The following is a 27,113-nucleotide window of genomic DNA, read 5'->3' as shown; positions in this document are numbered from 1 at the left end:
TCAAACGATATGTTTACCAACCAATTAAGCATAATGGTCTAGTCTGCTGTGCTATCTGCTGTTCGGCATGACTACTCCCGTTGACGCTATGGAATTAACCAGTATCAGCAGTATTTTTGAGTATCAGTACGCTGCATGCCAGTAACAGGACGGAGCTTTGACATTCAGTTCCTTGGATAGGTTCGATACTCTTGTCGTACAGTTGACGCGACGTCGGCGGGGCAGCTGCTGCTTATGGCATCGGCCATAAGTCGCCGTTATGACGCGTTATATCATTTCGTTTTACTCTGCGTTTTATCCTTTTGTCGTCCTATCTCTCGTTTTGTGTCCCTTGCACCTTCTTCACGCTAGACTCCATGCCACTCACCCAATGGCTGTGTTGTTGTTGCACTCTCCTTCTTAGAGTCTTGCGTTCCTGCAGCCGCTTTCGTTGTCAGTAATAGCCACGACATCGACCAAGCGCTGCTGTCCTGCCCCTGACACATTTTAGATGTTGACATTTTTGGAGGCCCCCTGTTTCTTTTTGATAGAATTACTACCGCCTTGATCATTGCCAGCACCCTGAGTCTGCGACGCAGCGTCACATTAGCGCTTGGTATATTCGTACTGTACACCGTGTGGCTCCAGCCGATACAAGCTGCTAGCTTTTATGAAAGAAATGGAGCCCGTTCATTTCTTCCTATAAATATCCTGGGTGTTGCAGACTTTTGAGGCTGCGTATAGGTATACCTGTTTTCCCAGGGTCCATAAGCTTTAATAGCGATATTAACGGCGCTAAACAGAATAGCAGCCGGCCGGTAAGACGGACGTTGAACACGCGAAACATCGATATTGGTGTTATCATAACCGTGAGCTACGCTTTCGTTTCACAGGGAACAGTATATTACTGCTGCGGCTGTTTTTGCTGGCAGCACATGTAACCAAGTGACTTTGACTGGCACTTTCAATATACTTAAATCTTCTTGCAGGAAATTCCTGAATAAATCCTATTAGTCCCGTAAAATCCTCAATAGCTCAATGTCCGGATAGAAGACTGGCCCAGTTGCATTCTAACATTTGCTTAGATGCTATATTATGTTTTCCGTTGTATCGTCAGGTTATATAAAAAACAACTAAAAATGTCTAGCGCCCGAATACAAAATAATTAACTCGAGCACAAGTTAGAATAGTAAGTTAAACAAATATTACATCTCATAAATGTATTAATTTTGAATATCGAAGCATTCTACAGGGTCACTCTTTTGGGATGACAAAAAAAAAGTCCATCGACAAAAGTAACGTTAAAAGCCAGCCGTTTGTATCCAGCCGTTGTTTGGTATCAAAAGGAAAGAGGGTATAGGCTGAACGTAATGCAGCCAGCTTTCTAGTCAGCTATTATCACACAGTGTGGCTTGCCCGTGCCTCTCTTCCTACAAACGTATATATATGTAAACTCAATTTAATAGTTCAAGTGCTTTGTCTTAGTAATCTCAAGGGTGTTATTCAAACTTATCTTGAATGACAAACAGACTACAATTGGCCCTTAACTCCACAAATAGCCACTTCAGACGGAAGCACGCCGATTGGATGAACCAAACGTGCATGTGGAATTGTTCGTTGATAGATAGTAAATAAGTGCCTAAATTTTCCCAAGTGATATCATCTCGTCCTTCCATTACGTGAGTTTGAGCAAACGAGTCTTCGGTTAAGTGAGTAGACTGATTTTATTATCTGTAACTAGGATACAGTTCGGTATGCTTGTTCTTCTCCTAGTTGAATTATATAATCGCAGAAGTCTTCGATCGTCTGTACACGCACCCATGCATTCTCGCAGCGTAACGTTTCTCGTAATACCACGTAATCCAAATATAATTTTCAGGAACGCTTTCCTACGCTATCAAACGCACGCTGGGTTGTCATCCGGCACTGGATAACCAACGAGGTCACCGTGTGTGTACTCAATGCATTTAATTTCCTGCCAAGGGCTATCTGAGAAGCCTGCTACTAAACGTGTCTAACCAACATCGATCATGCTGCCACTGCTTCGTCTAGCCAGAAACAGCCAATGATGTGCTTAGACGGGCCTTGCCTTCATTGGCCCTGACAAACTCTCTGTCGCTTTGAGCAGACTAACATATCAGCTTGGCCGACTCTTTGGAACAACGTCATGAAACTCAATTAGCAAACTCTTATGAGGCATTTGGGGTAGCCGGATTCCTGCACTAGCTAATCGGTGCAGAGCGACTGCACTTCTGTCAAGCCTTTTTCTAGCAAAGTTTCCGCCGGTGGCAGCTCTGGATGCTGGCCTGATGTCCCTGGATCTGTGAACGGGTAGGTCAGCGTGGCGGGTAACTGTGCCAGCACCGAGGCCTTATAGGCACCAACAAAAAAAACACTTAAATAGCAATCCAACATTCGGGCGCTATTCCTACGATAAATTATATGCGCTGATCCATATCATACAATTAGGTGCTTCTCAACCTGCAATTATTCTGTGGCTGGCCGAATGTTGCAGACGCAGAGATGTTGTAGAAATAGACAGAGATCTATCTATACCAAACAGGCACCAACAGCCAAGATGAGAGGTGCCACTCATTTGTACCAGCAAATCTGGTTAAGGCCAATGAGCGACTTGCGTCAGACGTGAGGTGAGATTCTTGAAATTAATTGTCACCGTGTTTTTGAAGTCACCCACAGACACACAAACATAAGCAAGAAAACTACACGTATGCATGCAAGAAGAGGCTGACGTTTCTGAAATACGCGAGCTCTTCATTGCAATCATTCAATCTCTTGACAATTAGAATATGTCCTATGTGAACTAAACGAAACGTGCACAGTTCTTCACACAAACGCATGTAGATTTTTAAGATAATTGTAGGCCTAAAGAGTAAGCATTATGACGGTTAAGCCTGATTTGCACGCTAAAAACTGTTAAGAAAAAACTAACTTCACACTCAATTACTGTCACATAGTTGCGTATGTAAATATTGAAAGGACACTTCGTTAGGACCATTTGGTAACAGCAAGAGAAATCGTGTACTATCGAAAGCTCTCAGCGTTCCATATTAATAGGCACCAATTTGCATATAAGTTACAGTATCATCCTATAAGTTGACCCGCTGAATTCAGTTTTACCTCAACATTCAAAATAACACGAAATGTTGCACCCCAACCCTTCAATTAACTAAGCAGTCTCTGTCTACTACAATATCCTTTAAGCTACTCTCTTTTTTTTTGTGTTTTTGTTTATGTTTCAATTTGCGTTCGTGGTCACTTCTTGCATACGTCTATCGGTCTGGTCGGGAAGTTCTTTCTGTTTGTCTAAACGGGTGTCCATCTAACCGTCTAACTTAAATAAACATAGTTTCTCTGTGCCGTAAACTATAATCACCCAACCGGTCGATCGAGCCGGCAACCAATCCTCTTAACAAGCCGTGGTGGTTCGCCTGGTACGCAACACAGCGTCCAGCTGTCAGAATCAGCTTCGACTGCGAATCCTTTCGTTTCATTGCCAACAACTTCAATGGAGCAGCAGCAACCGACGCTAGCAGCATCGTCGTCATCATTACCATCATCATCGTATTTTGTTTCTGCAGGTTTTCTACCCCTCGATTGATCTCCGCGGTGAAAGAAGAGACAATGCAAAATGAAAACCCAAAAAAGCGCACTGGCGGTGGCGCTCCGCGGAGCCAGCATCGTCATTATAACAACGACGAAGTTCCCTCAGTTTGTCTATTTCAATTGGCTGCATTTGGTATCGGTGACGATGCGCTGTTTCTGTTACATCAACGTTCCGTTAAATTCGTTTTGCTTCCAAATTGACGGCCTTCTCTTCGATAGGAAATCGGCGACATCGATGCAGCCCTGCCGCTGGCTCAAAGTCAACTTCAGCTTTTTTGAACCTTCGACGCTGATTATAGATAATATCATCATCATCGTCGTCGTCGTCATGAAGCCATCATGAAAATCAATAGTGGTAGTATCATCCAAAAGTGAGGGAGGAACAGGTAGGTCGACGGGATGAAGTTTCACGCAACGGGACTCGACTGAAATCGACTTCTTCATTTAGCCTATCATGCACACTTCGCATTAGCTCTTCCTTAGATGCGTGATGCTTCGAAGAAAAATACTTCACAGGATTCGTTTCGTCCTCTAGAGTGTTCTCTATATCGTGCTTTGCGAACTGGATGAATAATGGCAGCGTTTTGTGCTCCGCTACATCCAGTACCAATCCCGGTGAGACCGTCCCTCATTGCAAACGGGCGTTAATTTTGTGTATTTGTCCTCGCTGAATTGAGAGATAATATCGAAATTATAGGAAAAACAGACACGTATTATACAGCCATAGGCGAGAACAGAAATACAGGCTCCATGAAATGTTTGCATTTGTTGAAGGTTGATACATATACAAAGGGTCTCACACACACCCCTTCTGGTGTATACAGAAGAATCTGAGGACTGGGGCAAAATTCTAGCATTTCCGCTGATAATGTCTTCTGTTGATTTTCCAACGTAGCTGCTTGTTCGCTTGCGCCGGCAGCGATGTGCAGCAAATGTGATACTGAGTTCTCAAAAAACGGCCCGCTATAATGTCCTACCATAATTTTACAACGTTAAAACGAATATAAAAGTAGATATTCCAGGACGTCAGAAATAATAACATATCAAAACATATGCATAACCCTCGTTTTCCACCATCATAATCACCGTAGTACACAGCAGGTGTTGGCATGTAGCATCAATTAATCCTTTTTTAACAAAGGCTAACAAGTATTTGACAAAGACGTTCTTGTCTGAATAAGCATCAATACGGCCCTATTCAACGCCCCAGCTAAATACCTATACCTACCTTGTATAATACTACATGTGGAAGGTATCACCCTCAAAGGTAAACCTTGCTTGTTTTATAGGATCGAGAGCCTGCATTCGATCATTTCCCTTAACATTGCTACACTTAGATCCAAACTACACCCACAAAGGCTCTATATATTACGGTATTCCTTTATTGCGCACGGTCGACAGATAAGGCCCTCTATTACTCTACAATAGCTTTAAGACGTAGGCGACAATAACTGCAACTGGAGCCCCTTTGTGGGGTAAACAGGAGAGACGGACAAAGTTCTTCAGGTTGCCGAACATCAGCATATTGGCATGAAAGCGGCTAAATACTCGTTGTCGACTCGCAGTCGGTTGCTCGCAGTCGAAAACTCGCTTTCGACCATAAAACGTGTCCTGTTTTGTAGCGACATGAGCTTTGAGTAGAACATAAAGGCATCATCTTTTCTTTGCCTTTTTGTAGATCGTAGTGTATTGTTAAATGAAGTCTACAGATCACTACACGATTAATACGATCTGTGTATTAATCAGTCTCCGCAATAGAGCAGTGGTAAGTTTTTTTTTACAAAACGTTACGTTTTTTTGAACATCTAAAGTGATCTGATTTCAGTATCCGGTGGATATGTTTCGTTTCGCAGTGCAGCAATGCTTACCGCACGTACAACCGTAGAGCAAAGCTGATTTGGATAAAATAAAACAGAATGTTTTTTGCCAGATGCTGAAACGCATCGATGTACTTCACTTGTTCTTATGTATCATACAGGCAGGTAAGCTACAGCGAAAGGACAAGTTAAAGGCGACATACCTGTGTTAAAACGGAACGAAAGTCAACGACGTATATCAATATAAATACGAAAACATTTAGAGTAATCTACCACCTATCGATGATTTACTGCCATCATCGTATAAAGTGTTTCTACCATATAACTATTGGCCTCTTACTGCGAACGTCCGTCAGTATCGAATTTAATCATGCTTATGATGAGGGCACCTTCGAGACTGACCGCCGCTAAACGTCTGCGACTCCAATACACCGCTAAGGCCATGATGCAGACACTAACGTCGTTATTTTACTTGGCTAAATATATTTTGTGTTAATACGGTAAGTAATTTTGTAAATTTTTTCTGTCACCACAGATATTCACGGTAGTGTATTTCATTTATATGTACTACTACGTATGCTTAAATATAGGCCGTAGCTATGTAGCACCTAGAATTTGTGTATGCAATAACAAAAAGGACATAATGGGCGGCAACTGCAGCAGCAGCCCAAGACGGAAGTAACATTTACGGCAGCTCTCTTGGGCGCCGTTTTTTCTTCAGAACATCCTTTCTATTGGAACAAGTGCCAGATCCGTAGATCAGACTGGCAGTGGTCAACGACAATTTGAAATTGAATATATATATATATTGTCAAAATTTGCGTCAACTTCAAATTGTCGTTGACCATTGCCAGTATATATATATATATATATATATATGTATATTGTCAAAATACCCATAAATGTGTAGATATCCAATGTGGACAAATTATCGCTGATATCAGATGTTCGGACGTGCGATAAAGCTCGCCGCTGATCATCGCCATGAATTCATTAAGTGATCGGACGAACGGAACATGACGGATTATTGTCCGTGTCGTCGATAGATTAATCGCCGACGCGATCATCTCGTCTCAGTCAGACCCAGAGCTCATAGCGAACAAACAGCTCCGGTCTAATCATCACAAATATCCGCTCTACTGTTCTTCTTCGTCGTCCCAATCTTGTCCTGCTCATCTGCTATGCTACTCAATCTTCTTTGTTCCGGCGGCTGCTGCTGTTTCTTTTATGCATATTATCAGAAACAGTTGTCGTTACTGCTTGGTATCTGGACCACTGAATCCAGTAGCGGGGGCGGTGGAATCGACATTAAACGAAAAACATTCGCTGCTGGCGACGCCATAGACACCGCTCAAGAACGTTATTCCCATCGCAGAGCTTCTATGAACCAAACGTTACAACATCATACATCGCGCGTAGTCGGGTGCGCGAACGAGCTCAAAGAAGCAGGGTATGACAAGCCAAACAGCAGGCACGACTGTTGCCATTGCTAGTGACGACGTTATGGCTACCAGCATCGACAACAACAATGGTGGCATCAGTGGAAAGGGCGACTTCGACAAACATAGGATAGACGCGTGCCCAAGTCAAGCCAGACAAGAGCAACGATACCGTACAACATATTTGTGCGTACAGATGTTTAATAGAAGAACTCCGCGCCATCACTAAGGCAAAGGCGGAAAGTGAGCGTGCACCGTATATCACTGCGGCGCGGACGTACAGCAGTCAACACAGTAGACCATCTATCTGAGCAGCGTCTAATCCGTCTGAGCTAACTGGCTACAGATACAACCGACAGCAGAGGAAGGAAAAGAGGGAGGAGGAAATAATCAGGGAGGATACCGTAGACGTAATGGTACATAGTGGATGGGTGGAGAGTCGATGATTTGCAAATGATTGTTTGCGGCCGTACAGCGACGAAACTACAGAAATGCGACAGAGCATTGCTTCTGCTCGAGGTCTGCCGACGTCAAAGCACGTGCACACATCGCGTGCATTTGTATGCACAACGAACGCATGCTGTTGTCGCAGCGGTTCCGCAACACGCTAGATTCGAGCGTACACTTCACCACAGAACGCTGCACGTCATGTAGCGGTATGCTCTCCTATTGCGGCAGAGCAACAAGCGCGCGGAAACACACTGGAACAAGTCGACAAACACTCGTACGAGCCACTTGTAATCTCATATATTCAAACGTACGCTATTCTCCATCCGTAGGCCCACCCACACAAGAACAGCAGCAGCAGCAGTCGACAACGACGATGTTGATAATGATTATCATGATGACTTCGTTAACTGTCGTCGTCGACACACTCTCCGTACGTGCTGTACGCGGCACGACGCACGCGGACTGAAGCCGATATGCGAAACATTGTTTTGCTTATGCTTTAATTGTTTATTGACGAATGGCACAAAGCTGGTCACGATGCAACAGCATACCAGGATCATCAATAAAAATGTACTGGGACACAAGTATTTTTTGATGGCAACGAGGAGGCAATGTACAGAAAGTCGAATAAGTGAAACATGGTGACGTAACAAGTGGACTTGGAGTTGATTAAAGCTATGGACCGCTGGATGGTTAAGAAATTTTTATTTTATATGCAGTTGTTTATATATAAGTTATGTGCAGTCGTAGAAATGGTACCTATTATATTCAACAATTGTGATATTAAAAGTCGAACTTGATTGTATAATCTGAGAAAATAACCCGAAGAGATGAGATATAGGGTGTATGGCTTAGACAGATAGCGAAATTCCGCAGGCACTACTAGATACAACCAACGCGTTTCGACTTCACTTTTCGACAACTATTTGCTTAAAAGTTCAAAAAAACTTTTATTTTTTTATCACACTTTTAGAAGAATATCCTTATGTGCCAGCTTGATCTATTGTAGAAGAGATGTGCTCTTATCCCTGTTGTGCGGTAATGAAAACAATCGCCAATTTTCCTGCTATTGCTCAGCTGCGTCGTTGCCTCAACTTCGCCACGTAAATATATAATTCACATTTTCCGTAGGTACTTACCTAGCATTTTGCTGAGATCGGCGTTATGTAGATCCGGATTTTCGTCGGCAAGTCTCTTGCGTTCAACCTTGGCCCACACCATAAACGCGTTCATGGGTCGGCGGATTCGGGTTTCGGTCGCGCGTTTGCCTCCGGCCCCCCCACCAGGCCCCAGCGCACCCTGGTGAACGACAGCCATGTGTTGCTGCAGAGCTAACTGTTGCTGTTGAGGAAACTGCAGCTGGGTCGATAGGTGATCCTTGTCGAATACAAGCTCAGGCTGCGGTGGACAGCCTGTGGGCGCCTGTGAGGAAGGTGGCATCCCAAAGCTATCGGCGTACGCTTGTGCCTGACTCGCCAGTGAGGCAGGCGGCCACGGTTCGAATGGCGGGTGAGGAAACGAACTCACTGACGAAGGTGAGTCGGCTCCGCGCGACCCAGGTGATGAGGTATCTTGTATAGGGTCCATTCGTTGTGATGCCATGTTAAGCAAATCGTGATCCACTGTCTGATCGCTTGAGTAACTTTCCATGGCACTCTGGCTTCCACTGCGAGAGGAAAGCCCACACTATCTATCACCACTATTTTACTTATAAATGAAACAATTAGGAAGTTAATCGGCTGTAGATTGGGTCCGGTCGAATGTCGACCACTATTAAGTTTGTAGCCCGTATCAATAGCGGTGACGATTGCAGGTAGGATTAGTTCGCTAGGAACACATGCGATGCAGTTATATAAGTTTTTGTTATTTTGATTACTATTAGGCGATGCGTTGCGTCGTTCCAGTTACAACGACAAGTTCCATGTGTTTCTCGGCTATATAGGTATATATATATATATATATATATATATATTATCTATAGACATCTACGTATGCGTGAATACGTATTGCACCACTCGACACTTCATCACAATATCCGACACGTGAAAATGTATTGGCCAATCGAAGCTGTTGAAGCACCAGTCACAAACCTCGTTTCTCTCGTTGTGCTCCTCTGTCTGTCTTTATTGCACGGTAGGCAACGGTAACGACTTGAAGCTTCAGGCGGGATAAATAAGGCCGCGATTGGAGACCACAATATCGATTCTACTGCGAGTAGATGACAAAGACTGGCGTTGGTCTAGGTCCTTTTTATAAAAACACCATCTTTTGCACTTGAATGTTTGTTAAAGCTACTCCTGCTGTTGCAGGTATCACATTCTTTGTTTACCAATAACAAGCGCACACGCGCATACACCGTTCCCAGTTGACTCTGTGGTACTTCCTTGAACGCTGTACCTGCTATTGTTTAAAGCGTTGATACTTTGGCTGATGATCACCTTAGCAATGATAATGATTAGTATAGCGACGTGCCCCCACGCGACCATCACGACGAAGTCAGTCAAAGCCAGCGCATCCAAAACCTCTTCTATTTAAATCCGAGTAACGTTGCCAGCCTGCGAGTCAGGAAATCACCAGCTTCTTTCGTCGCCGACCCTGTTGTTGATCCTGCAGGTATTAGTTGAAACGTTGTCGCGACTGTTGTTATTGTTGGATAGCACTTTCGATTTTTCATTCAGAACTTTACATAGCACACTAAACCACCACCCGGTCAACCGGTTCTAGCCGCTACATTTTCGCTGCTTTTGCCTTATTGATCTCGCTGTCCTGCTACACTAGCCTGTCTAGCTTCAACTTTTCCAAACTTCTTAGTACTTATGGAAAACATTTACTTGTGTTGTCGTAGCGATGATAGCAGTTGCGACGGTGACGCTGAGTTCGGCGACAGTAGCTTTTCGTGCTTGTTAATGATCGTTGGCGGCAGAGATAACAGCGGCAGCCGATGAAAAAGCGCGCTCTCGCTCGACACACACCTGACGCCCGCCAGAACAGTTCTGCTAGGCAGCTCACTCCGGTGGCTGGTCCGAGGCGGCGCTTGTGTTCTTCTTCTCGCTGTCGCGTCTCTCCCGCGGCTGCTGCCGTCGCAGTCGAAGAATCGTCGACGGCGGCAGCGCTACTCTATAACCAACACAACCGCCGCCGCCGCCGCCGCAGGCGCTGCTGGCTTCGCCACAGCAGACGCATGTTCTACCGGCAGTTGCTGGTGCGCCTTGACGCCAGCGTTCGCCGTGGCGCCGCCAGCGGCAGCAGCCTGCACCTGACCCCGCCCCCGGGGCGCTCGCCGTTCGGCGCCCGGCGAACGCACGAGACACCAGTAAGCCAGTCACCCTCTTGCTGCTGTGTCGGTAAGGGCGAAACGCACCGGTGGCTATCGGATTGACCGACACACGGACCGGTGGACAACGACAACAGCAGCGGCCACGGCCGCAAGCCGCAGATGATAGAGGCAGGCAGGCAGGCAGGCAGACAGGCAGAAACAGGCAGGTAGACAGACAGGTCTCACCGTGGCCGTTCGTTCTACAGCCACCGCCGCTGGTATGAGTAGTAGCTGCTAGAGAGTCATCACACTCACGGCCAAAACACCGCCGGAACAAGCGCGCACAATAGCGGACACAGCGAACTACAGTTTTGCGTTAGATATCTATGTGGTACTTAGAATGGCGCAATGTCGACTCTTATCACGAGTACGGCCAACGTGTAAATGCAGAAGCAACTCTTCTACGAAAGCCGCAGGTTGGCAATTAGTCGTCGATATAATAACCATTAGCTACATATAGATGTGTAGTGGAATTCTATAATAGGTGGGTAGATGAATGGTCAGTAATTAATATATAGATACACAGCAACTGCCAAGAGGCAGCTCTAGCCGAGGGTACTGCTGCTGCTGCTGCTGCTACTGCAATGCAGGCAAGTGCACCATGTATGCCATAGATTAGAGCTATGGAGCGTATCGATGGTCAATGGGGAACGCTGACCGCTTCCCCTGAAGGCAACCGCTAAACTGTGTGGAAAATTGTACGATACAATACAAATCTATGGTGATATGTAATTAATGGTAAGAGTGGTCACGAGTGCACATTGCCATGCTGCACTAGTTGCCGTATTAGCTTTGTTATCATAGCATATTAGTGTTCCTATTCGATGGCCTGCGCGTCGTTTGATATCCTATCGAGACGTATGCGCACTGCCAACCGCCTCTAGTACCACTATATATCATAGCGTATTCGTGCACGAGTATAAAAAGAGGTCTAAAACAACAGATCCTTAAGGACGTTTCAAAAGGGTGTGACGTTGATGTGGTTCGTCTGGTTTTTAGGATAGTTCGGCCTGTCGATCTTTGGGCGTAGATGTCCGATTATGTATCGGTGCCATTTATTGGCCGACTGGATTCATCTATACATGCTAGGTTATCTGAAATCTCATTGAGTCTTTATCGATCCCCTCTGCCTCGAACACAACGAAAACCTGCTTCACTGTCGACTTCTCTTTGAGCCTGTTCGTTACAATGTTCATGACCAAATGAAACAGAATTTAAGTTAAAGTTATTCCACGTTCGGACTATGTACGTACCTGTTCGACTAACGACCACGAATCCGATGCGCGAAGTTTCGCTTTTCCAAATTCTCACAAACCGTCAGAGTTTGCTTGGCATCGCCGTAGCAGTAATCATAGGCCAAACAACAATTGCCGTCAGGAGTTGTGCCAGTAGCCTGGCTGGAAACAACTGTGGCACCAGAATTAGCCAAGAAACAGCATGATCGTTTTTGATTCGAATATCCAGTTTGACTCTACGCAAAAAAACATTATTAGTTCCAGATGACATTTCCAGTATAAAAAGCCGTACTATATTGTCTATGATATGAAGGCTTAAAAATTAAAAAATGCATAAAAACCTTGAGTGAATTTCTCATCATGACGAAAAAATTCAGCGAGAGATTAGAGTAGCCTATAGGTAGCAGAACAATAATTTCTTACTATTACCGGATACCTCTTAGGGGCCATTTAGTAGAAACAGCAATATAAGTTGGCACACACAAACAAGGTTATGCGCCGTCCAACTTGATCTTAGTCTAGAATGTGTTGACGAAAACTGCGGTACTAATCAGTTTCTCTTCCCGGAATTGCCATCAGGCGATATTTCATGAAGATTGTAAATAATCTGCCCTCGATTAATTCGACGGGTCTATTTATAGATTTCGTATAGTTCAGTACGTCCTATGTTTGTTTTATTGCGAGGTAACAATAAGGTCAGTACGGGCCGTTCTGAGGTCGCGTCTCTTACTTCTAGGAAATCCAGAAAACCTTTGATCTAACGGAACGCGCTTTAAGACAGAACTACAATTCGTCGTGTACTTTCTTTGAAAAAAGAAAAAGCATGTATATAACATTTTACTGAAAATTGCAAATGGTCAAAGTGAATGTGACGTGGTAATCATTGTGCATCACTATGGCGTAAAATTTGCACGATTCCTAAGTCGCTGTATCCTGGTTGTAGACGAAAACACATGTGCAATCATGTTTGTATCGAATGGATCCGGTGGGCTACTTTATGAGCAATAAACACGAACAGAAGGAAAATACAGGGGCTGCCTAAGAAATAGTGGGGTTTCCTTTCCTTTGCTACTATAGAAGAAGCCGTAGTAGTAGCGATACTCCCTTTGGCGATAGTCCAAATTGGCGCTGCAGATAGTCAGTGCATTAGTTATAGCTCAGCTTTCGAAAACTCCTTGCTTGATTTGGCAAGTGACCTCTTACGCTGCTCCAGGTTGAATATGCCGCGAGTTGACCCCCAACATCAACAGAAGCTAGTTGATACTTATAATGCTGCGGTACGAACTCCCTCATAGAACATACCGTCCTCAGCGTTTGGATAAACAAAAACCAAATACGAATAATAGTAGCAATCGTAGCTGCTGTCGCTGCGCCTACATACAAACGAAGGCACACACATCTTTCACGATATTGTCATCAGTGTGCTGATTCGCGCTGCTAATTAAACAATTCCAGGCGAAGACAGGAAATTGGCACGGGGGTTCACAGAATTCGCTAGAATTCTACTAGCTTTGATGTGCGCGCGTGTTCCTTTCCTCTCTTCTCGTGCTTTTATCCGCCTGCTTCCACAGAACCTTCTGTGTGCACGCCGTGCTATGGGAATATGTATGTATGGGGAGAGAGAGAGAGAGAGAGAGAGAGAGAGAGAGAGAAAGGGGGTAAGCCAGCTGTCTTCTTAGCGGTTTCTAGCGGCAAAATTTATAAACTGCGAACGACTAGGCAGAGCAGCAAGGTCCATCGCTGCCGCTGCTGCTGTGTTATGGGCGGTCCATAATTGTCAGAGCTGACCGATGCTACCACGAGGGAGAAGTTCCACAGCAAAAGATGCTGCTAGAGAGAAGAAATGATTATGAAGTAATGGAAATGGAAACAATACCAACGATGTACACAACACCAACAGCTGTTGTAAATGGCGAACAATTTGAAAAGCTAATACTGATGAAGCTATAGTGCTCTCAACCTCGTGGGCGAGTGTACTCAAGTGTCATGGAAATCTGCTAGAAGCTTGTTGCAACAAACATTACTTTTACTACTATTATTGATAGCTTGTCAAGTTGAACCAGGAAGCTGCGTGCAGCCATGTGTAATCCTAACGACTTATCGTACGTGTACAGGATGTTATGTCATACTGTCACAAGTAGAATTAGCGTGCAGTTCAATCACTCGTTTTTGGGCCATGACTGTTTCTTCTGGACCATGAAAAGTAGCCCATATTGATTAGATGACGACTTTTTACTCATGAGCGCTTGCACACCAGTAAAATAGTATATAGTGTTATAATGGCATCGAGTAATCCAGTAGCTAGCGTATTTGTTTTTGCTTGGCTTTTTTTTTGTCTTGTCGTCGCTATTGCTACAGCTGCTTTGGGCATGCGACACTGCTAGATGTATCATCTTTGTTTCACCTTTTCGAGGACTTCCACCTTTGAGCTGATAGCCGGTCGATATGTGGCGTTAAAAGAAGTGGTGCCTGTCACTATCACCAGTCGTTCATTGGAGAGAAATACTTTTCTGCTCTAGCATCGCCAGTACTGTGACTACTACGACGAGTCCTCACGATGACACGCCGATCGAAGCAGCGATATAGCAACGAAAAGCAGAGAGAAAACGAAAAGTAGAGCACTCCAGGTTGACGTTAGCGAGCGCGTTCGATTGGACTGCTAGAGAACGTGAGATACGAGCTTGGCTACTTATACAGGGCAATAGAATAAAAACAAGGTTGATTGTTAAGATTTTCAATTGAGATGATGCCGATTGTCGCCTCCGCGCGGAATGCTTTTGTGTAGCCGTCGATAATCTGGTGGGTGCCTGTAGGTGTCCGTGCGTGTGGACGTACGAATTGCAACAAAACTTCCGGTGCGTAAACGTCAGCCTGCCGTGATTCGCTCAGTCGGTTCTGATAATTATTAGTACATTTGTGATGGTGGATGGGAAAAGAAGAGTAACAGATCGAGCTCTTACAATCCATAAGGAAGAATTCGGATGATACTGCAGGTGGCGCGCATGTCATATCACTAATTAGCAACAGTACTGCCTGCCGTAAATGCACAGTGCGGGTAGTTTGAAATACGTAAACTGTTTGATGATATCATAATTTCAGCAAGTTCAAGTTGCAGGGGTATACGACAGTTGCCATCGGCGACCGTCTACCCAAATAGCCGCATGGCTGATACCAAACGTACAAGTTAGGCGTCCTTAAGCAATAGCATTTAGTTAGCGATATAACGGCAAACAAAATCTCGCCATTTGAGAATCGAGTTGCTACATTTTCAAGGGTTTGGTCTTTTCGAGAGTTGCCTTAAATTATTGTCACATTTCTCACAAACACGATACAAGCAGTGATGCCCGAAAAAGTCCATGTTTTTTTCCGTTAGAGATCTTATTGAACTGTTACTATTGGCTGCCTAAGCACCAAGCTGTAACAGGCGCTTTCAGATGCAAAATTCGCTGATCTTTGAGTTAGTTGTGTTTTTAACGTTTGTGCAGTTAAACTTGAACACTCTCCATATTCTGCGCTATGCGCTGATGATTTGCGTAGATTCCCAAATGTACTATACGGAAGTTTAGCATACGACGGCAGCAGGTCCTCGAATCTTCGTACGCCTCTCCCTGAATAAGCTAGGACTGTTATCTGTCAGAGACATAGTTACTTATTTATCGTCAACATCTTTTTAAGTACAAAGTAGGTCAGGGTATAATCCCTCTGAACTGTACTTTTGACTTTTCCCAGATGTCTTCCTGCACGTCAAGACCGAGAAAGGTCGACGGGTGAAGCGATCTCCTCGTTCATCTTAGCCAGCTAACTATCGCTCCACAATGCGACCGCTGCTGACTTATTTCAAGATGCCCGTATTGCTTAACGCCAGTTATTTGAGAAGCTAACGTCTCCGAACTGTCGAAATACCTTCATAAGAAATGATTAACCGTAATTAATAGAAAATTCAGGTAGATACGTTTAGAGCTCACTGTTATTCGAAATTATGCCGCGTATGCGAAGCAAAAAATATTACAGAGAGGGACCATTATTGTCATCTTGTTAGATTGCTTTTGCGAGTAGCATGCAGTCCTTGCGCTACACTGTCTATCTAGTTCCGATTAATTTAAAATTAGCAGTCTTACTCCCAGCATTAATGGCATCACCTAATCGAGCCTATCGCAGTTTCGCATTAAAAAAGTTACTATGTAGACATTTGCATGCTACGGTGCCTTGCTGGTTGCTTACGAAGCATAAAATTGTAGAAGCAGTCTAGGTCCAAATCTAAACCTTCGAGCAAAAATGCGAATCACAAACATATGATTGAGATCAACTTCAAAATAGCATGAATGTTCCTTTATTACAAAAATTACACAATTAAGATTTTACTTAAATACAACATCTGTAAGGTGGGCTTTCCTGGCATTTTTCATGGCAGGTATTCACTTAGTCCAATTTCTAGCCACTTTTTGCATACATCTGGCCTTATCTTTAAAGCAAAGGTGCTGACATTTTCCGGAAACTTGTCCACCGTCCCTAGACCATTGTAGTATATCTTTTTTTTTTTTTTTTTTTTTTTTTTATACCCTAAAGAGAAGTTGAACAGAGCTACGTCGCATAATCTAGAGGGTCATTCGATGTCACCCTCTACAGAAAACAGCCTCTTGCCAATGCTATCCTTAATAAAGCTATTACGTTGTTATTAGTTACGTGGGGAGGTTGAACCACCCTACTGAAGTTACGTGTTTTGCACATTTCTTTTACTTTCAATTTCGAACACAAGAAAGCCTGAGACCATCTGTTTCGTCGAAAAAGGGGTCAATGATACTCATATGCTGCGTTCGATAGTGGAGTTTTGAGATGTAAACTCTTTCGGTAAATGGTTCAGGGACCCTTGGTTTACAATAATTCACGGACCCAGAGCGAACTTAAAGAGAATAAACGTGCACGCCATTTCAGAGATATGGCGAAAAGTGCCAAAGACTAGGTGAGGCAAACAACCGCCATGAAGGAAGCCTACAGAGTCCGTTTCACTAACATTGCGCTTAAATAACATCTTGAATGACGAAGAAAGATTTATGTAAATACATTTTGGTCGCTATTTGTTGACGCCCTTTCAAGGTTGCTCTTGACCTGGTCCCTCTGAGTTACTTGTATTCGTCACCCAAAGTTGTTAGGCATGACGATGAAAAGCTTTATAGTTTTAAGCTGTGTGTAACTTTAAATCGGATCGTAACGATGTGTATGATATCGTTCTATAAACAGTGTTCATATAACAGAGATAGCGACTTTACCCCCGGAAAAAAGCAGATTCACAGCTTAAGCTATTCTGGATAGAAGCTTCCTTTCCCTACTAGTTGACATCTTAGTCAACCTTCACTGTTACTGATTGAAAACCTAAATTTCTCTCTGTTTCATTCTACGTACATTTCGTTTACGTGTTTTACAGGCCTGAGTCATAAGTTCGGCGCCTAATTTTGTTCCAGACCACACGTCATTCTCTCGCACGTCCATGGGCATGATTCATGTGCAGGATAAAATTGTCGGTATGGGATAAATTCGTATCCCCTACTTCATACAGTAACCATACTTTGTTAACTGGCCGTTGACTTGGGCACGGCTAAACGAATAGTCCTATGCTAATTCTAGACGGCTGCCACCTGAACTGAATTCGGCGCAGCACTGAACATATACATAGGCCTGTATTGTGTAGCTGTACTACACAAACGTTTGAAGTAAATAAGTTCATCATTCGGAATATTCTAGCCAGTAGTTTCAGTATGTCGGAACTTTTTTTTTATTATTATTATTTACTATTTTGTTGTCATTCAAACAATCTAGATACAAGCGAATTTTTAAACAAATATCCTTGATAGGGACTATATGGGTATATAGGAGGGTTTTATCCACATCGAAGATTGCAATACCTTTCGAGTTACGCCAATTTCAAGCAACGAAAATTAAATGATAAAAAATTACTTGTGATCATTTAAGAGAGATGCATCCCAATGAAGTTTCGCTTCGTAGCCTTGAATTCAACTGGAGTGCAGTTAACTTCAATATACATTTAGTAAGCGTCCGCTTAGAATATTTCGAAAGTAATCATTGCGATGTCTAGGCGCTGCGCGGGCAGGTCGTGCAGCATTGATCGCGTAAAAATATTGCGAACGATTTCTGCATATTATATATGAAGTTCTGTAGGTTTTCGTTTGTTGAAGGAGCCTACAAATCAGCTGTTGTGGAATACGCGTAGATGTTGCTCGTAAGTTGAGCTGAATACATGGCCCAGTGAAATGTTTTGGAATCATCCCTTGCAAACTTCTGAATGGCATTATCAGCTGCACTTTCTCATTTAATTACTGTTGGCCGTGTCAGTAACTATCTATTAGCTTTCGCAGGTCTGCATGATTGGATGTCGTTGGGCGTGCTTCTTATAAACTTCGCAGTGACGTACATAGTTTTGTGCTCGGACACTCAGCCACAGGCTTAACCATGATGTTTGCCACTCTAGAATGCTAGCCCTGATGGTACTCATGCCGTTCGACTGGGTCCGTTTATTGCAGAAACATGGACATTCCTCCTTCGGCCCTTCGATAGAAGAGTGGCCCGCTTTCAGCACAGCATAATTGTCAGCCGTAACTAACGATGGCTCGGCACTTGTCGCATTGTTAGAAAAACAGTTAAGCTTGATTTTCAAAAACATTAATTAGTGCGCCGGGATGTCCGACAAAGATGGTTTGCATTGTAGTTAAGGCCGCATATGATCTTACGCAGGTGTCTTTCTTAGCTATGGCCTGTTCCACAGATACCCTTCCATATTCTCGTAAAATTGAACGAAGAGAAAATTTGTCTATCGACCGATACGCCTTATTAGATAAGCTATGAAATGAAACAGAGCAAGCACAAATTATCGGGCAGCCGACTCCTTCAACATGCATGACGCAAGGTTAGACGCTTTGCTGACTGAATATTTATTTCGAGTAATATATTAAAATAGTAATTTTATCAACCTATAAAGAAAAGCATAGCGAACAAATTTCACCAGGGTACTGCCATATTGTTATGATTCAGCACCTATTGAATTTGATCCTACTACACGATGAAGACTGTCCGAAGGTTCTGCTAATCACTTCATTTAACTTGGCCTACTTTTTGTCTATAAGAGTCATAATGATAGTAATAACATTATTGATTGAAAAATAAAAACAAAGAAGACAAGAACGTCTACCTATTGATGAAATGATACAGACAGAGCGAAATGTAAGGTTGTCTTGCCATCACTAAACCAGTCACTATTATTAAATAGAGTACTACTTTGAGCAAACGCTCTAATTACATATGTACAAAAGTCAATTTTTTGTTCTTGGTCTCGACCTTGAAATTAGGTGACAAACATTTGCATGGTTGAACCGCAGTATTACTGAATCAGGATTTCGGCACGAAAAAATCAAAGAAAACTGGTAAACAGCGCACAGCGTGTTCTCTCAAAAACGTATTAAAACAAGTGGAAACAAATTAAACTGTTGGTCTCTATTTATTATAGTCAAGCCGGCATTCGAAATTCAGACTGGGTGTCTTAATAACATTGCGAACAGAGATTTAAGTTTATTTAATTATACGTTCTAATTTACGAAACTGCGTCGTTAACAGCTTCACTGAATTATCGATTTAGCGGCCGAAAACCCCTGTCACGCTAAAAAACCTGCTTAGGTAGGCGTATCACAGAACTCTACATTTTTGAGGTCCATAATATTATTAATGTGTTTATTAAGATTCCTAAACTTGACATGCAGCCTTTACAACTACGAACGCTACACATAGAGATGTAGATGCATTGTTTTATATATAGATATATAGCACTCCGATTGAAGATAAAAATTGTCTACTAGACGGTATAGTGGAGTGATATTCTCCTATTAGTACCGGTGCATAGTACACTTTCTGTTAGTGCTCTATAGAAATACTTAATCTATCAGCGAGACCAATCGCTGGTCTCAGATTTACCTAGTTAGATTCAGCTGTTGAATTCTTTGATGGACCGTATATTGCTGCACATGTTTGTCTGCTTTTGTGTGTGTACGCGCCTATATCATTTCAATAAGCCCCGTAACTCGGATCGCTTGAACCTCTGACCCGTTCGCTATAACCACCGTTCGTCACTGGGTCAACTGCCGTTGGAGTGTTCATCAGCTACGGTATAACAGCAGCAGCAGTAACAAAATCTGAAGCAGAAATAGCATTGGTGTCCGCCGACGCCAACATTGGCGTCGTCAATCCTGACAACGTCGTCAAAGAGACCCCCCGATCATTCGGCTGGTGCTGCTGTTGTTACTTCTAAGGTAGATCGGTTGACTGAAAGTGGGGTGGCAGCAATAAAAGATGTTGGGTTGACCATCACGCCAGACTGTGGTCAATTTGTTGGAGAAACCAGTGCTGCAGTTTTAGTTGGCAACGAAACTGTGAATACTGAGCTCACTTAGCACCAAGCGCAATCACACGTAGATAGATGCGTACATCTACACACATACACACGCATACACGTAAACATAATGCACTGTAAGCTGTGTGACGTTTTCGGTCGGTCAGAGTGCTTGTCCATCGATTGGTTCGTTTATTGGCCCGAGCATTGGACGGACAGCCATACGTCGCCACATGTAGGAGGTTCACGCGTGTACGGCACGGGCAGTGTACCACAATGCGCAGTACGGCTAGCTGCAATAGTTGCGCCCCCATCAGACACGCAAACGCTGCCTACATCAATGGACTGATGGTCGTAAAGACAGCAGTGTTTTAATCAGCTTCTCCTTTTCGACCACTACAACTACTAACCCTGCGCAAGACTAAGCAAATCATCATTACGATCAACACCTGACGCATCCAGCAGCTCCATCACATCAGGAGAGTCCGTACCCCACTGACGCCCGCGCCGCAATCGTGAGGAAGAGAACCATGTCGCCCGGAATCTATTCACAATCTGTGACAGCTTATCTCCTATGTGACCGCCTTGTCCTCTACGTTGGCGTGAATGTGAATGAATGTGTCTATATATGGCTTTATACATGTGAAAAAATGTATATATATCTATGCAACAGTTAGCAAGGTTGACGTAGGCTATCTGTTACCAGACACGACAAAACCATTCAAGAAACGACCGATCAGCCGTAGCAGCGCTCACCGATCGCATAGGGTCTAGGCGGTACAACGAAGAACTCGCCGAGGTTATAAACGAAAAAGGTTTTCTGTAGGGCAACACGATAGGCCCGTTGCGTTTAACACGTTGCTTGCGTCAATTCTAGTAGTGGCTCAACCAGCGCTATTACTGATAATGCCGCTGGTGCCAGTGAGGTTGTCACGACATTGGCCTATCTCGTCGTCGTCTCGTCATGTTTTACTCAATGCTTTCACTGCTACAGTTCGCCAAACGTCGAAAAATCCGCCCGCGATCCGCCCCCTAGCACGACGGCGTGGGTGAAGAAGAAGATGTGATAAAGGATCGTCACCATCACCATGCTCCATCGCACGAGTAACTCAAGCGATTTAATCCGACTTCGCAGTGCAAAGACATTATATAGAGAATGGAAAAATGTGAACTATTATAGGCTGCCCCAACATTTTCATTCAGTGCCACTGGACATTCTTTATATATATATATATATATATATATATATATATATATATATGTATAGCTGTATATATATATATATATATGTATTGAGGTACTTAGTCGGATAAACTAACCAGTTATTTTGATTTGCATTAAGTTATTTCTGTTTAATGTTGTAGTTACGAACAGCTAATATATACTGGAGATTTTACCAGTACCCAACGCTTTGATATTTACACGTTTGATAGTTGTTGATCAGTCGTGAGGCTCATGCTGATTGTAGCCATTTTATTATCAGGCGCACTTTACTTATGCAAACCTAGTTAGTGCGACCTACTCTGAAGCTGTGGTAACGTCAGTTGCTATAAAATAATATCCGATCTGACAAAAGATTACGGATCTTGTTCGGAATGCAAACTGGATAAGCTAGTAGTTCGGCCTAATATAGGGGACTTATAATTTTCTAACGTAGACTCAACAATTAATAAGGCACATATTTAAATATTATATCACACAGTGTTTCAGAATATAGGTAAAGTCTATTTATATGATGGTAAGAACTTTTTAACAACTTACATCCTGAAAAATTGAAGGGTCCGCCCTAGTTTCTAGGAGAACATCATTGGGTTTACATTATTTTTGCTTTCCTTTAGAGCTACAGCTACTTAAGTATTAACATCTCTTCGATACACACTCACAGATCGTAATTGATTGTCGCAAAGAAGAATGGTTGCGAAGTGGATTCAGTTTACAACAAAGACACTGTGTAGTTTTGTTTTTATTATTATAAAACAAGGCACCCTGATGGTCGCTCTCAAAGGCTTCCAAAAATTTTATGTAACTAAGGCAAATTGTTTGTACAGTACGACGTCTAGGCTCAAAAATTCTGTATATGGAATTGGCTTATAGAGATTTCAAACGCGTTATTTCGGTTGCGGGTATCATTTCAATTTAATTTGACTTTAAAGTCTTAAAAAGCGAATCCCGAAATCGGTATTTGTGAAGGGCACTATCACTGACCTATCTTTTCGCCAAGTTTATAAGAATATAATGTCTGCGTATAGATTAGAGAAATTATATTATATTACACACAGGTAATAGTAAAAAAAGTAAGTTAACCCACAAGGGGGATAATCTTAGTCGTTATTGTTTTCTTGTAAAAACAACATTCCAGTGCTCGAACAATTTTTTATTAAAAGGGAAAGTTTACATATTTTTCTGTCAGAGCGTACTATAATATCCAACAACTTCCGAACACTACGAGTCCTAAAATCTTTAAGATCACGTCTGTCAATATAATATTTTTAGAGCATAACTAAAATTCTCTTATAAGTGGCCCGGTTCATTAAACCAGTTTTTTCTCAAATATGGAGTATTTTCTAGACAGTCTACTCTATCGACTCCGTTTTTCGTAGCCCACGATGAGGGCAGCATTTATTCTGTTCTTTAAAAAGAGATTGAGTGCTAGGACAACTACGTTATTATAGGGTGTATGATAGGTAGATGGAAACTCCAACTTCACCATAAGTGTATTGTCCCGATAGGATATTCATTTGTTCTGGAACTCGGTAGCGTCGAAGTTCTGTGCTCGCTCTGCAAATCCTTTCTATTATCACTTCGATCTGCCCAACCGAATTTCGTTTGGTTTTTGACCATTAGCCGTCAATCTGTGACATTGATCTCTATATTCACCGCATGCGAAAAAGGAGTTTCCTCATGGACATAACTATCTCAGTGATACAATTGAACAACGGGAGACGTCGTAATCGGTCAGCTACTGTCTAGCAGCATCGAAACTTCTATTTTGTTTAATAGCGAAAGTTCGGAGATTTTATAAACTTTTCTAAATTATAACCACCAAAAGGGTTCAGCTTTAGCAAGAATAAATGCCTCCAGCTTTAATATTTTTCCTATTAGCAGCCAACATTCACAAAAGTTTTAATTAATTAACAAAGCAACAAACAAACAGCTCATGACCTACATGCTCTCAGTCTCAAATAGGCCCACTTTGCCTTGCAAATCGCTGAATATCGGCCCGGAACGCGGCCATCTCTGGTATCTGCTTTCTTTACGACCGGTGGCTGTAGCATCTCCGCCACGATACATATATAATAATAACGATATCTAAGTATATGCTCATGGGAGGCGCGTGGCTAACGCGATCAATTCTCCTCATCAACATCGTCACTTTTGTGATGGGCACTACTTATTTTCTATGGCGGTTTCCTTGCACGCGTTCGACGATGCCAACGACAGCAGCAGCGATTGCTTGAGCAGCAAGAACGGCACCGATAAAAGCCATAATAATGGCGACGGACGGCGCACCAAATATCAACACCAAACACGCAGGCGGTTCCACATGAGGCGTTGCAAGAACGACTCGCGTCTTCATCGCCGAGGCGACGTTGCGGTGGCTGGTGTTGACTGTAGCAGAGGCACTGACGGTGTAAGTTGCTGCTACAGCTGCTGTTATTGGGGGGTGAGGATGGTGTTGCTATTGTAAATGCGCGCTGCAGTGCCACTGTTCGTTCTGCTCGCTGATGCTGATGTCGTCGGGTAAAGACAGCGTCCAAGAAGAAGAAAAGGTCGGCGCGGCTTGGAAAAAGGGTGGATGGGTCGATGGCAAGCAACGATGATTTGAGCACTGGACGACCATTGCTTGCCGCGTGCAGTCCGTTCACCAGCAGCAGCAGCAGCATCGTACGATGATGCTGCTGTTGCGGTGCCGTTTCAGTTGTCAGTGCTAGGCGACTCGCAAGCGACAATAAAGTAGGTGATGGCATCACTCTCTTCCCGTCGTTTGCTCCATCGTTACAATTTTTTTTGGCTCTCAGGGCACTGCGATGCAATGCTGGGTACGCGATGGTGTTTGATGCTATGACGGCGGCAGAGGCAGGCTCTCGAATCGTAGCAAAACCAGCGGCACCTGCAGCTCATGCTGCCGCTGCTGTGCTTACTACTATCGAGGCAACGGTCACCTATGATGCCTCGAACAGCATTACTTGTCGGATCTTCCTTCCACCAACCCCTGAACGTTAAAGCGCCAGCAGCAGTCACAGGAGCAGCAGAGGAAGCAAAAGTTGGACAGTATTGGTGGTTCTCGGCAGCGCCATCGTGATATGGAATGTGGCGGCGACAACGACGATAACGGCAGCAGCGGCAGCATTGGTGGGGGCCCTGAAGTGCGTCCCGATGAGTATGGTGGTCGAAACAGCAAAGTATCAACAGCAGCGGTGACGATGGATGCAGGGCACCCGTAGCTCCGCCCCAACTGCTCAACCGTTTGTCTCTAGATGATACGCGCGGACACGACCTCTTGACCTTCGCTGGACCAAGTCGTCGAGTGAAGTCGACAACGCTGTTACCATCGCGAGGGCCATCATTGATACCAATGACGAATGCAGCACCTACACACGCGTATCTGCATAGCTATTCGTCTGGCTGCCTACCACCTGACTGTGGCCGGAGCACAACGACGACGAGTAGGCTCATCACTCTTGAGCATTTAGATTGATTTCAACATTCAAATCCAGAGCAACGACATCACAAGGAAGCATCAGCCGAAGCTGGAGCTATAACGGTAGCAGCGGCAGCAACCAAGCTAGCCGGCCACTAACATGTATCAGCTGAAGTTTCTGAAGTTCGTCGTCACCGTAGCCACTGTCGAACCCCTCGATTCGCCCACTGCACATGTATTGCTATTATATGTGATAGCTAGCGCTTTCAAGTCGTCGTTCAACGGCGGGAACAGCAGCTACTTCTGCTGCTGGAGCTTCCATTTCTCGTGATATGTGGCTCGAGTCGCTACTGACTCGCCTAGACGGAGGGAGACTTTGCCAACTGGCTCACGTTATTATTGCTTTTACTACAACCAACCGCGTCCGTCTGTCTTATTGTCAGACTAGCTGCTGTTTGGCATGAGTATTCCTCGTGTGTGTAGGTCTACGTTCGTAGGGTGTGTATATGTACATGTGTCTGTGTGAATGTACGCATTTCAATAGCTGCAGTTGAGGAACCTATGTCGCCGGATATGTTGTCGGCGTCCAGGAGTTCTTATTGAACGGCCGCCCAGGACGATTCGCCGATCAACTCCGTTGGGCGCGCGAGTCCAGTTATCGGCAGAAGAAACATTCCACTCACACACCATCAACGCCTTTCTACCGTTTGCTGTCAAACTGCCAGGTCTTGACACATCTTAGGACGCGCGGTCACACGCAAGTAAGTGGGGTGCCATCAAGTTATCCCCTGTACATTGAGTTGTTATGGTTATGGCTGAAATTGGTTGGTGCTAAAGCTCGATAGCGGCAGCAGCGGTAGCTGCTGTTATAATGCAGCTGCTGATTCAAATAGTTACAGCAACTAGAAATGATTAAGTATGGCTGAATCGCGAAAGAAGCTCGCGCTGAAGTGGGTTTCCAATAGAAATGGGTTAAGAACAAATGTTGAAGATGCGCCCCCAAAGGCTCACCATTCTAGTAGCCCTAGCACCCCTGCCCCCGCCACCAGCACTACCGGCACTATGCAACCCCTCCATTTGACTGGTAAAACTGCAAACGAAAGCAACTATTTAGATTGGTCGTTTCGTCGTTGCTGTCGCCACCGTCGTCGTAATCATCATCATTATCTTTGACTTCTTCGGCTCCTGGTCCCCCCACCATCATCATTGTTGAAATATTCCTGCTGTATTATTCCCCGTGCCTCTATCGAGAGATATGGACCACAGCAATCAGTGCGTCAAAGCAAAACAAAAAAGGAGACGAACAACAGCTGCATCTTCGGCGACTTCGATTGGCGATTTAGAGCTAAGACGTTTCAGTTACCCGATACGATAATGGAAGGCAATGCAGGACTTCTAGCAAAGAAGAATAACTCTGCGTTTATTTCCGCTGTATGTAAATAGATGTACATGCAGCAATTGAAATCGACGTGAGGACTACTTTACTTGGTTTGGCATTCTTGTTTTCAACAGGCGCCATCGTTCCGCATCTTTGACCTATCGAGTACTTCTTTAACATACGATCTATGCTACTGAATGGAGGAACCTTGTGTGGTCACCAGATACAATTGCCATGACTGACGAGCCCAAACCAAATGTATGTTTTGCATTCGTATATGCTTTTCCGAACTTTTTTGAGCAGTTTTATATATTTGGATGCACCCAAACTAAAACACGGAAAAAATCGACTTCGACATTATTCCTACAGATTCGATGCCCACATCGTTTGCGTCTATGAATGATATGGTTATGTTCCGCGGAGTAACGTCTCATAGTCTACGTACTCGGAGAAGTTATGGCTCGGAGTAGTTTTCTGTGACAAACTCCACATATTTCACAAAATTGCTTATTATTAATTTCTGTAGATTAAAATCTACAGTTGTTAGCGAAGTCCGCTCAAGGTATAAACTTTCGATGAATAATTATTATAGGGTCATGCTCGATTGTAAAGTTGTCAGAGAAATGACGTAAATTTTTAATACATGATTTTGTACAGATCGATAAACGTTGTTTAAGTAAATCCTCCCCACCCTATTAGCGTAAACCTCTACAATACAGTGTATACGACAGTGGTAAATAAAATAAAAAAAAAAAGGCAAATATCCAAAACATTTTCATATTTAACTCAATAACCTTTGAAATGGCCAAACAGTATCGGCTGTCCGTAAAGCATATATATA

At 43.7% G+C, this 27,113-nt stretch overlaps 1 protein-coding gene and 1 long non-coding RNA gene across 7 annotated transcripts in view; one reads left to right on the top strand and one right to left on the bottom strand.

Moving 5' to 3' along the window:
- Positions 1-13,458, bottom strand: part of LOC111244196 (uncharacterized) — a 180,161-nt gene extending 166,703 nt beyond the window's left edge. For 3 of the 5 annotated variants that reach the window (XR_015320514.1, XR_015320515.1, XR_015320516.1), the window contains exon 1: positions 8,449-11,312. Coding sequence is in view for 2 of the 5 variants with exons in the window: in XM_086979447.1 (XP_086835573.1) it covers positions 8,449-8,959 (511 nt within the window). In the remaining 3 variants the exon portion in view is untranslated. Of the gene's footprint in view, positions 1-8,448; positions 11,313-11,878 lie in introns of those variants that run through there. The other 2 variants (XM_086979447.1, XM_086979446.1) reach the window with 2 other exon arrangements.
- A 134-nt stretch (positions 13,459-13,592) lies between these two features.
- On the top strand, positions 13,593-22,576 carry LOC147757268 (uncharacterized). 2 transcript variants are annotated; one of them, XR_015320527.1, is made up of 4 exons: positions 13,593-13,962; positions 14,219-14,715; positions 15,590-15,804; positions 17,283-22,576. It is a non-coding gene; the product is annotated as an uncharacterized LOC147757268 (long non-coding RNA). The 2 variants fall into 2 exon arrangements; XR_015320526.1 differs by lacking the exon at positions 14,219-14,715 and having other exon boundaries at positions 13,624-13,962.
- Positions 22,577-27,113: the final 4,537 nt, after the last annotated feature.

Source organism: Varroa destructor, unplaced genomic scaffold (assembly GCF_002443255.2).
Source record: "Varroa destructor unplaced genomic scaffold, Vdes_3.0 BEIS01000002.1, whole genome shotgun sequence".
NCBI classification, from domain to species: Eukaryota; Metazoa; Arthropoda; class Arachnida; order Mesostigmata; family Varroidae; genus Varroa; species Varroa destructor.
The sequence above is the reverse complement of the archived record's forward strand: the minus strand, read 5'-3'. Positions and strand labels throughout refer to the sequence as shown.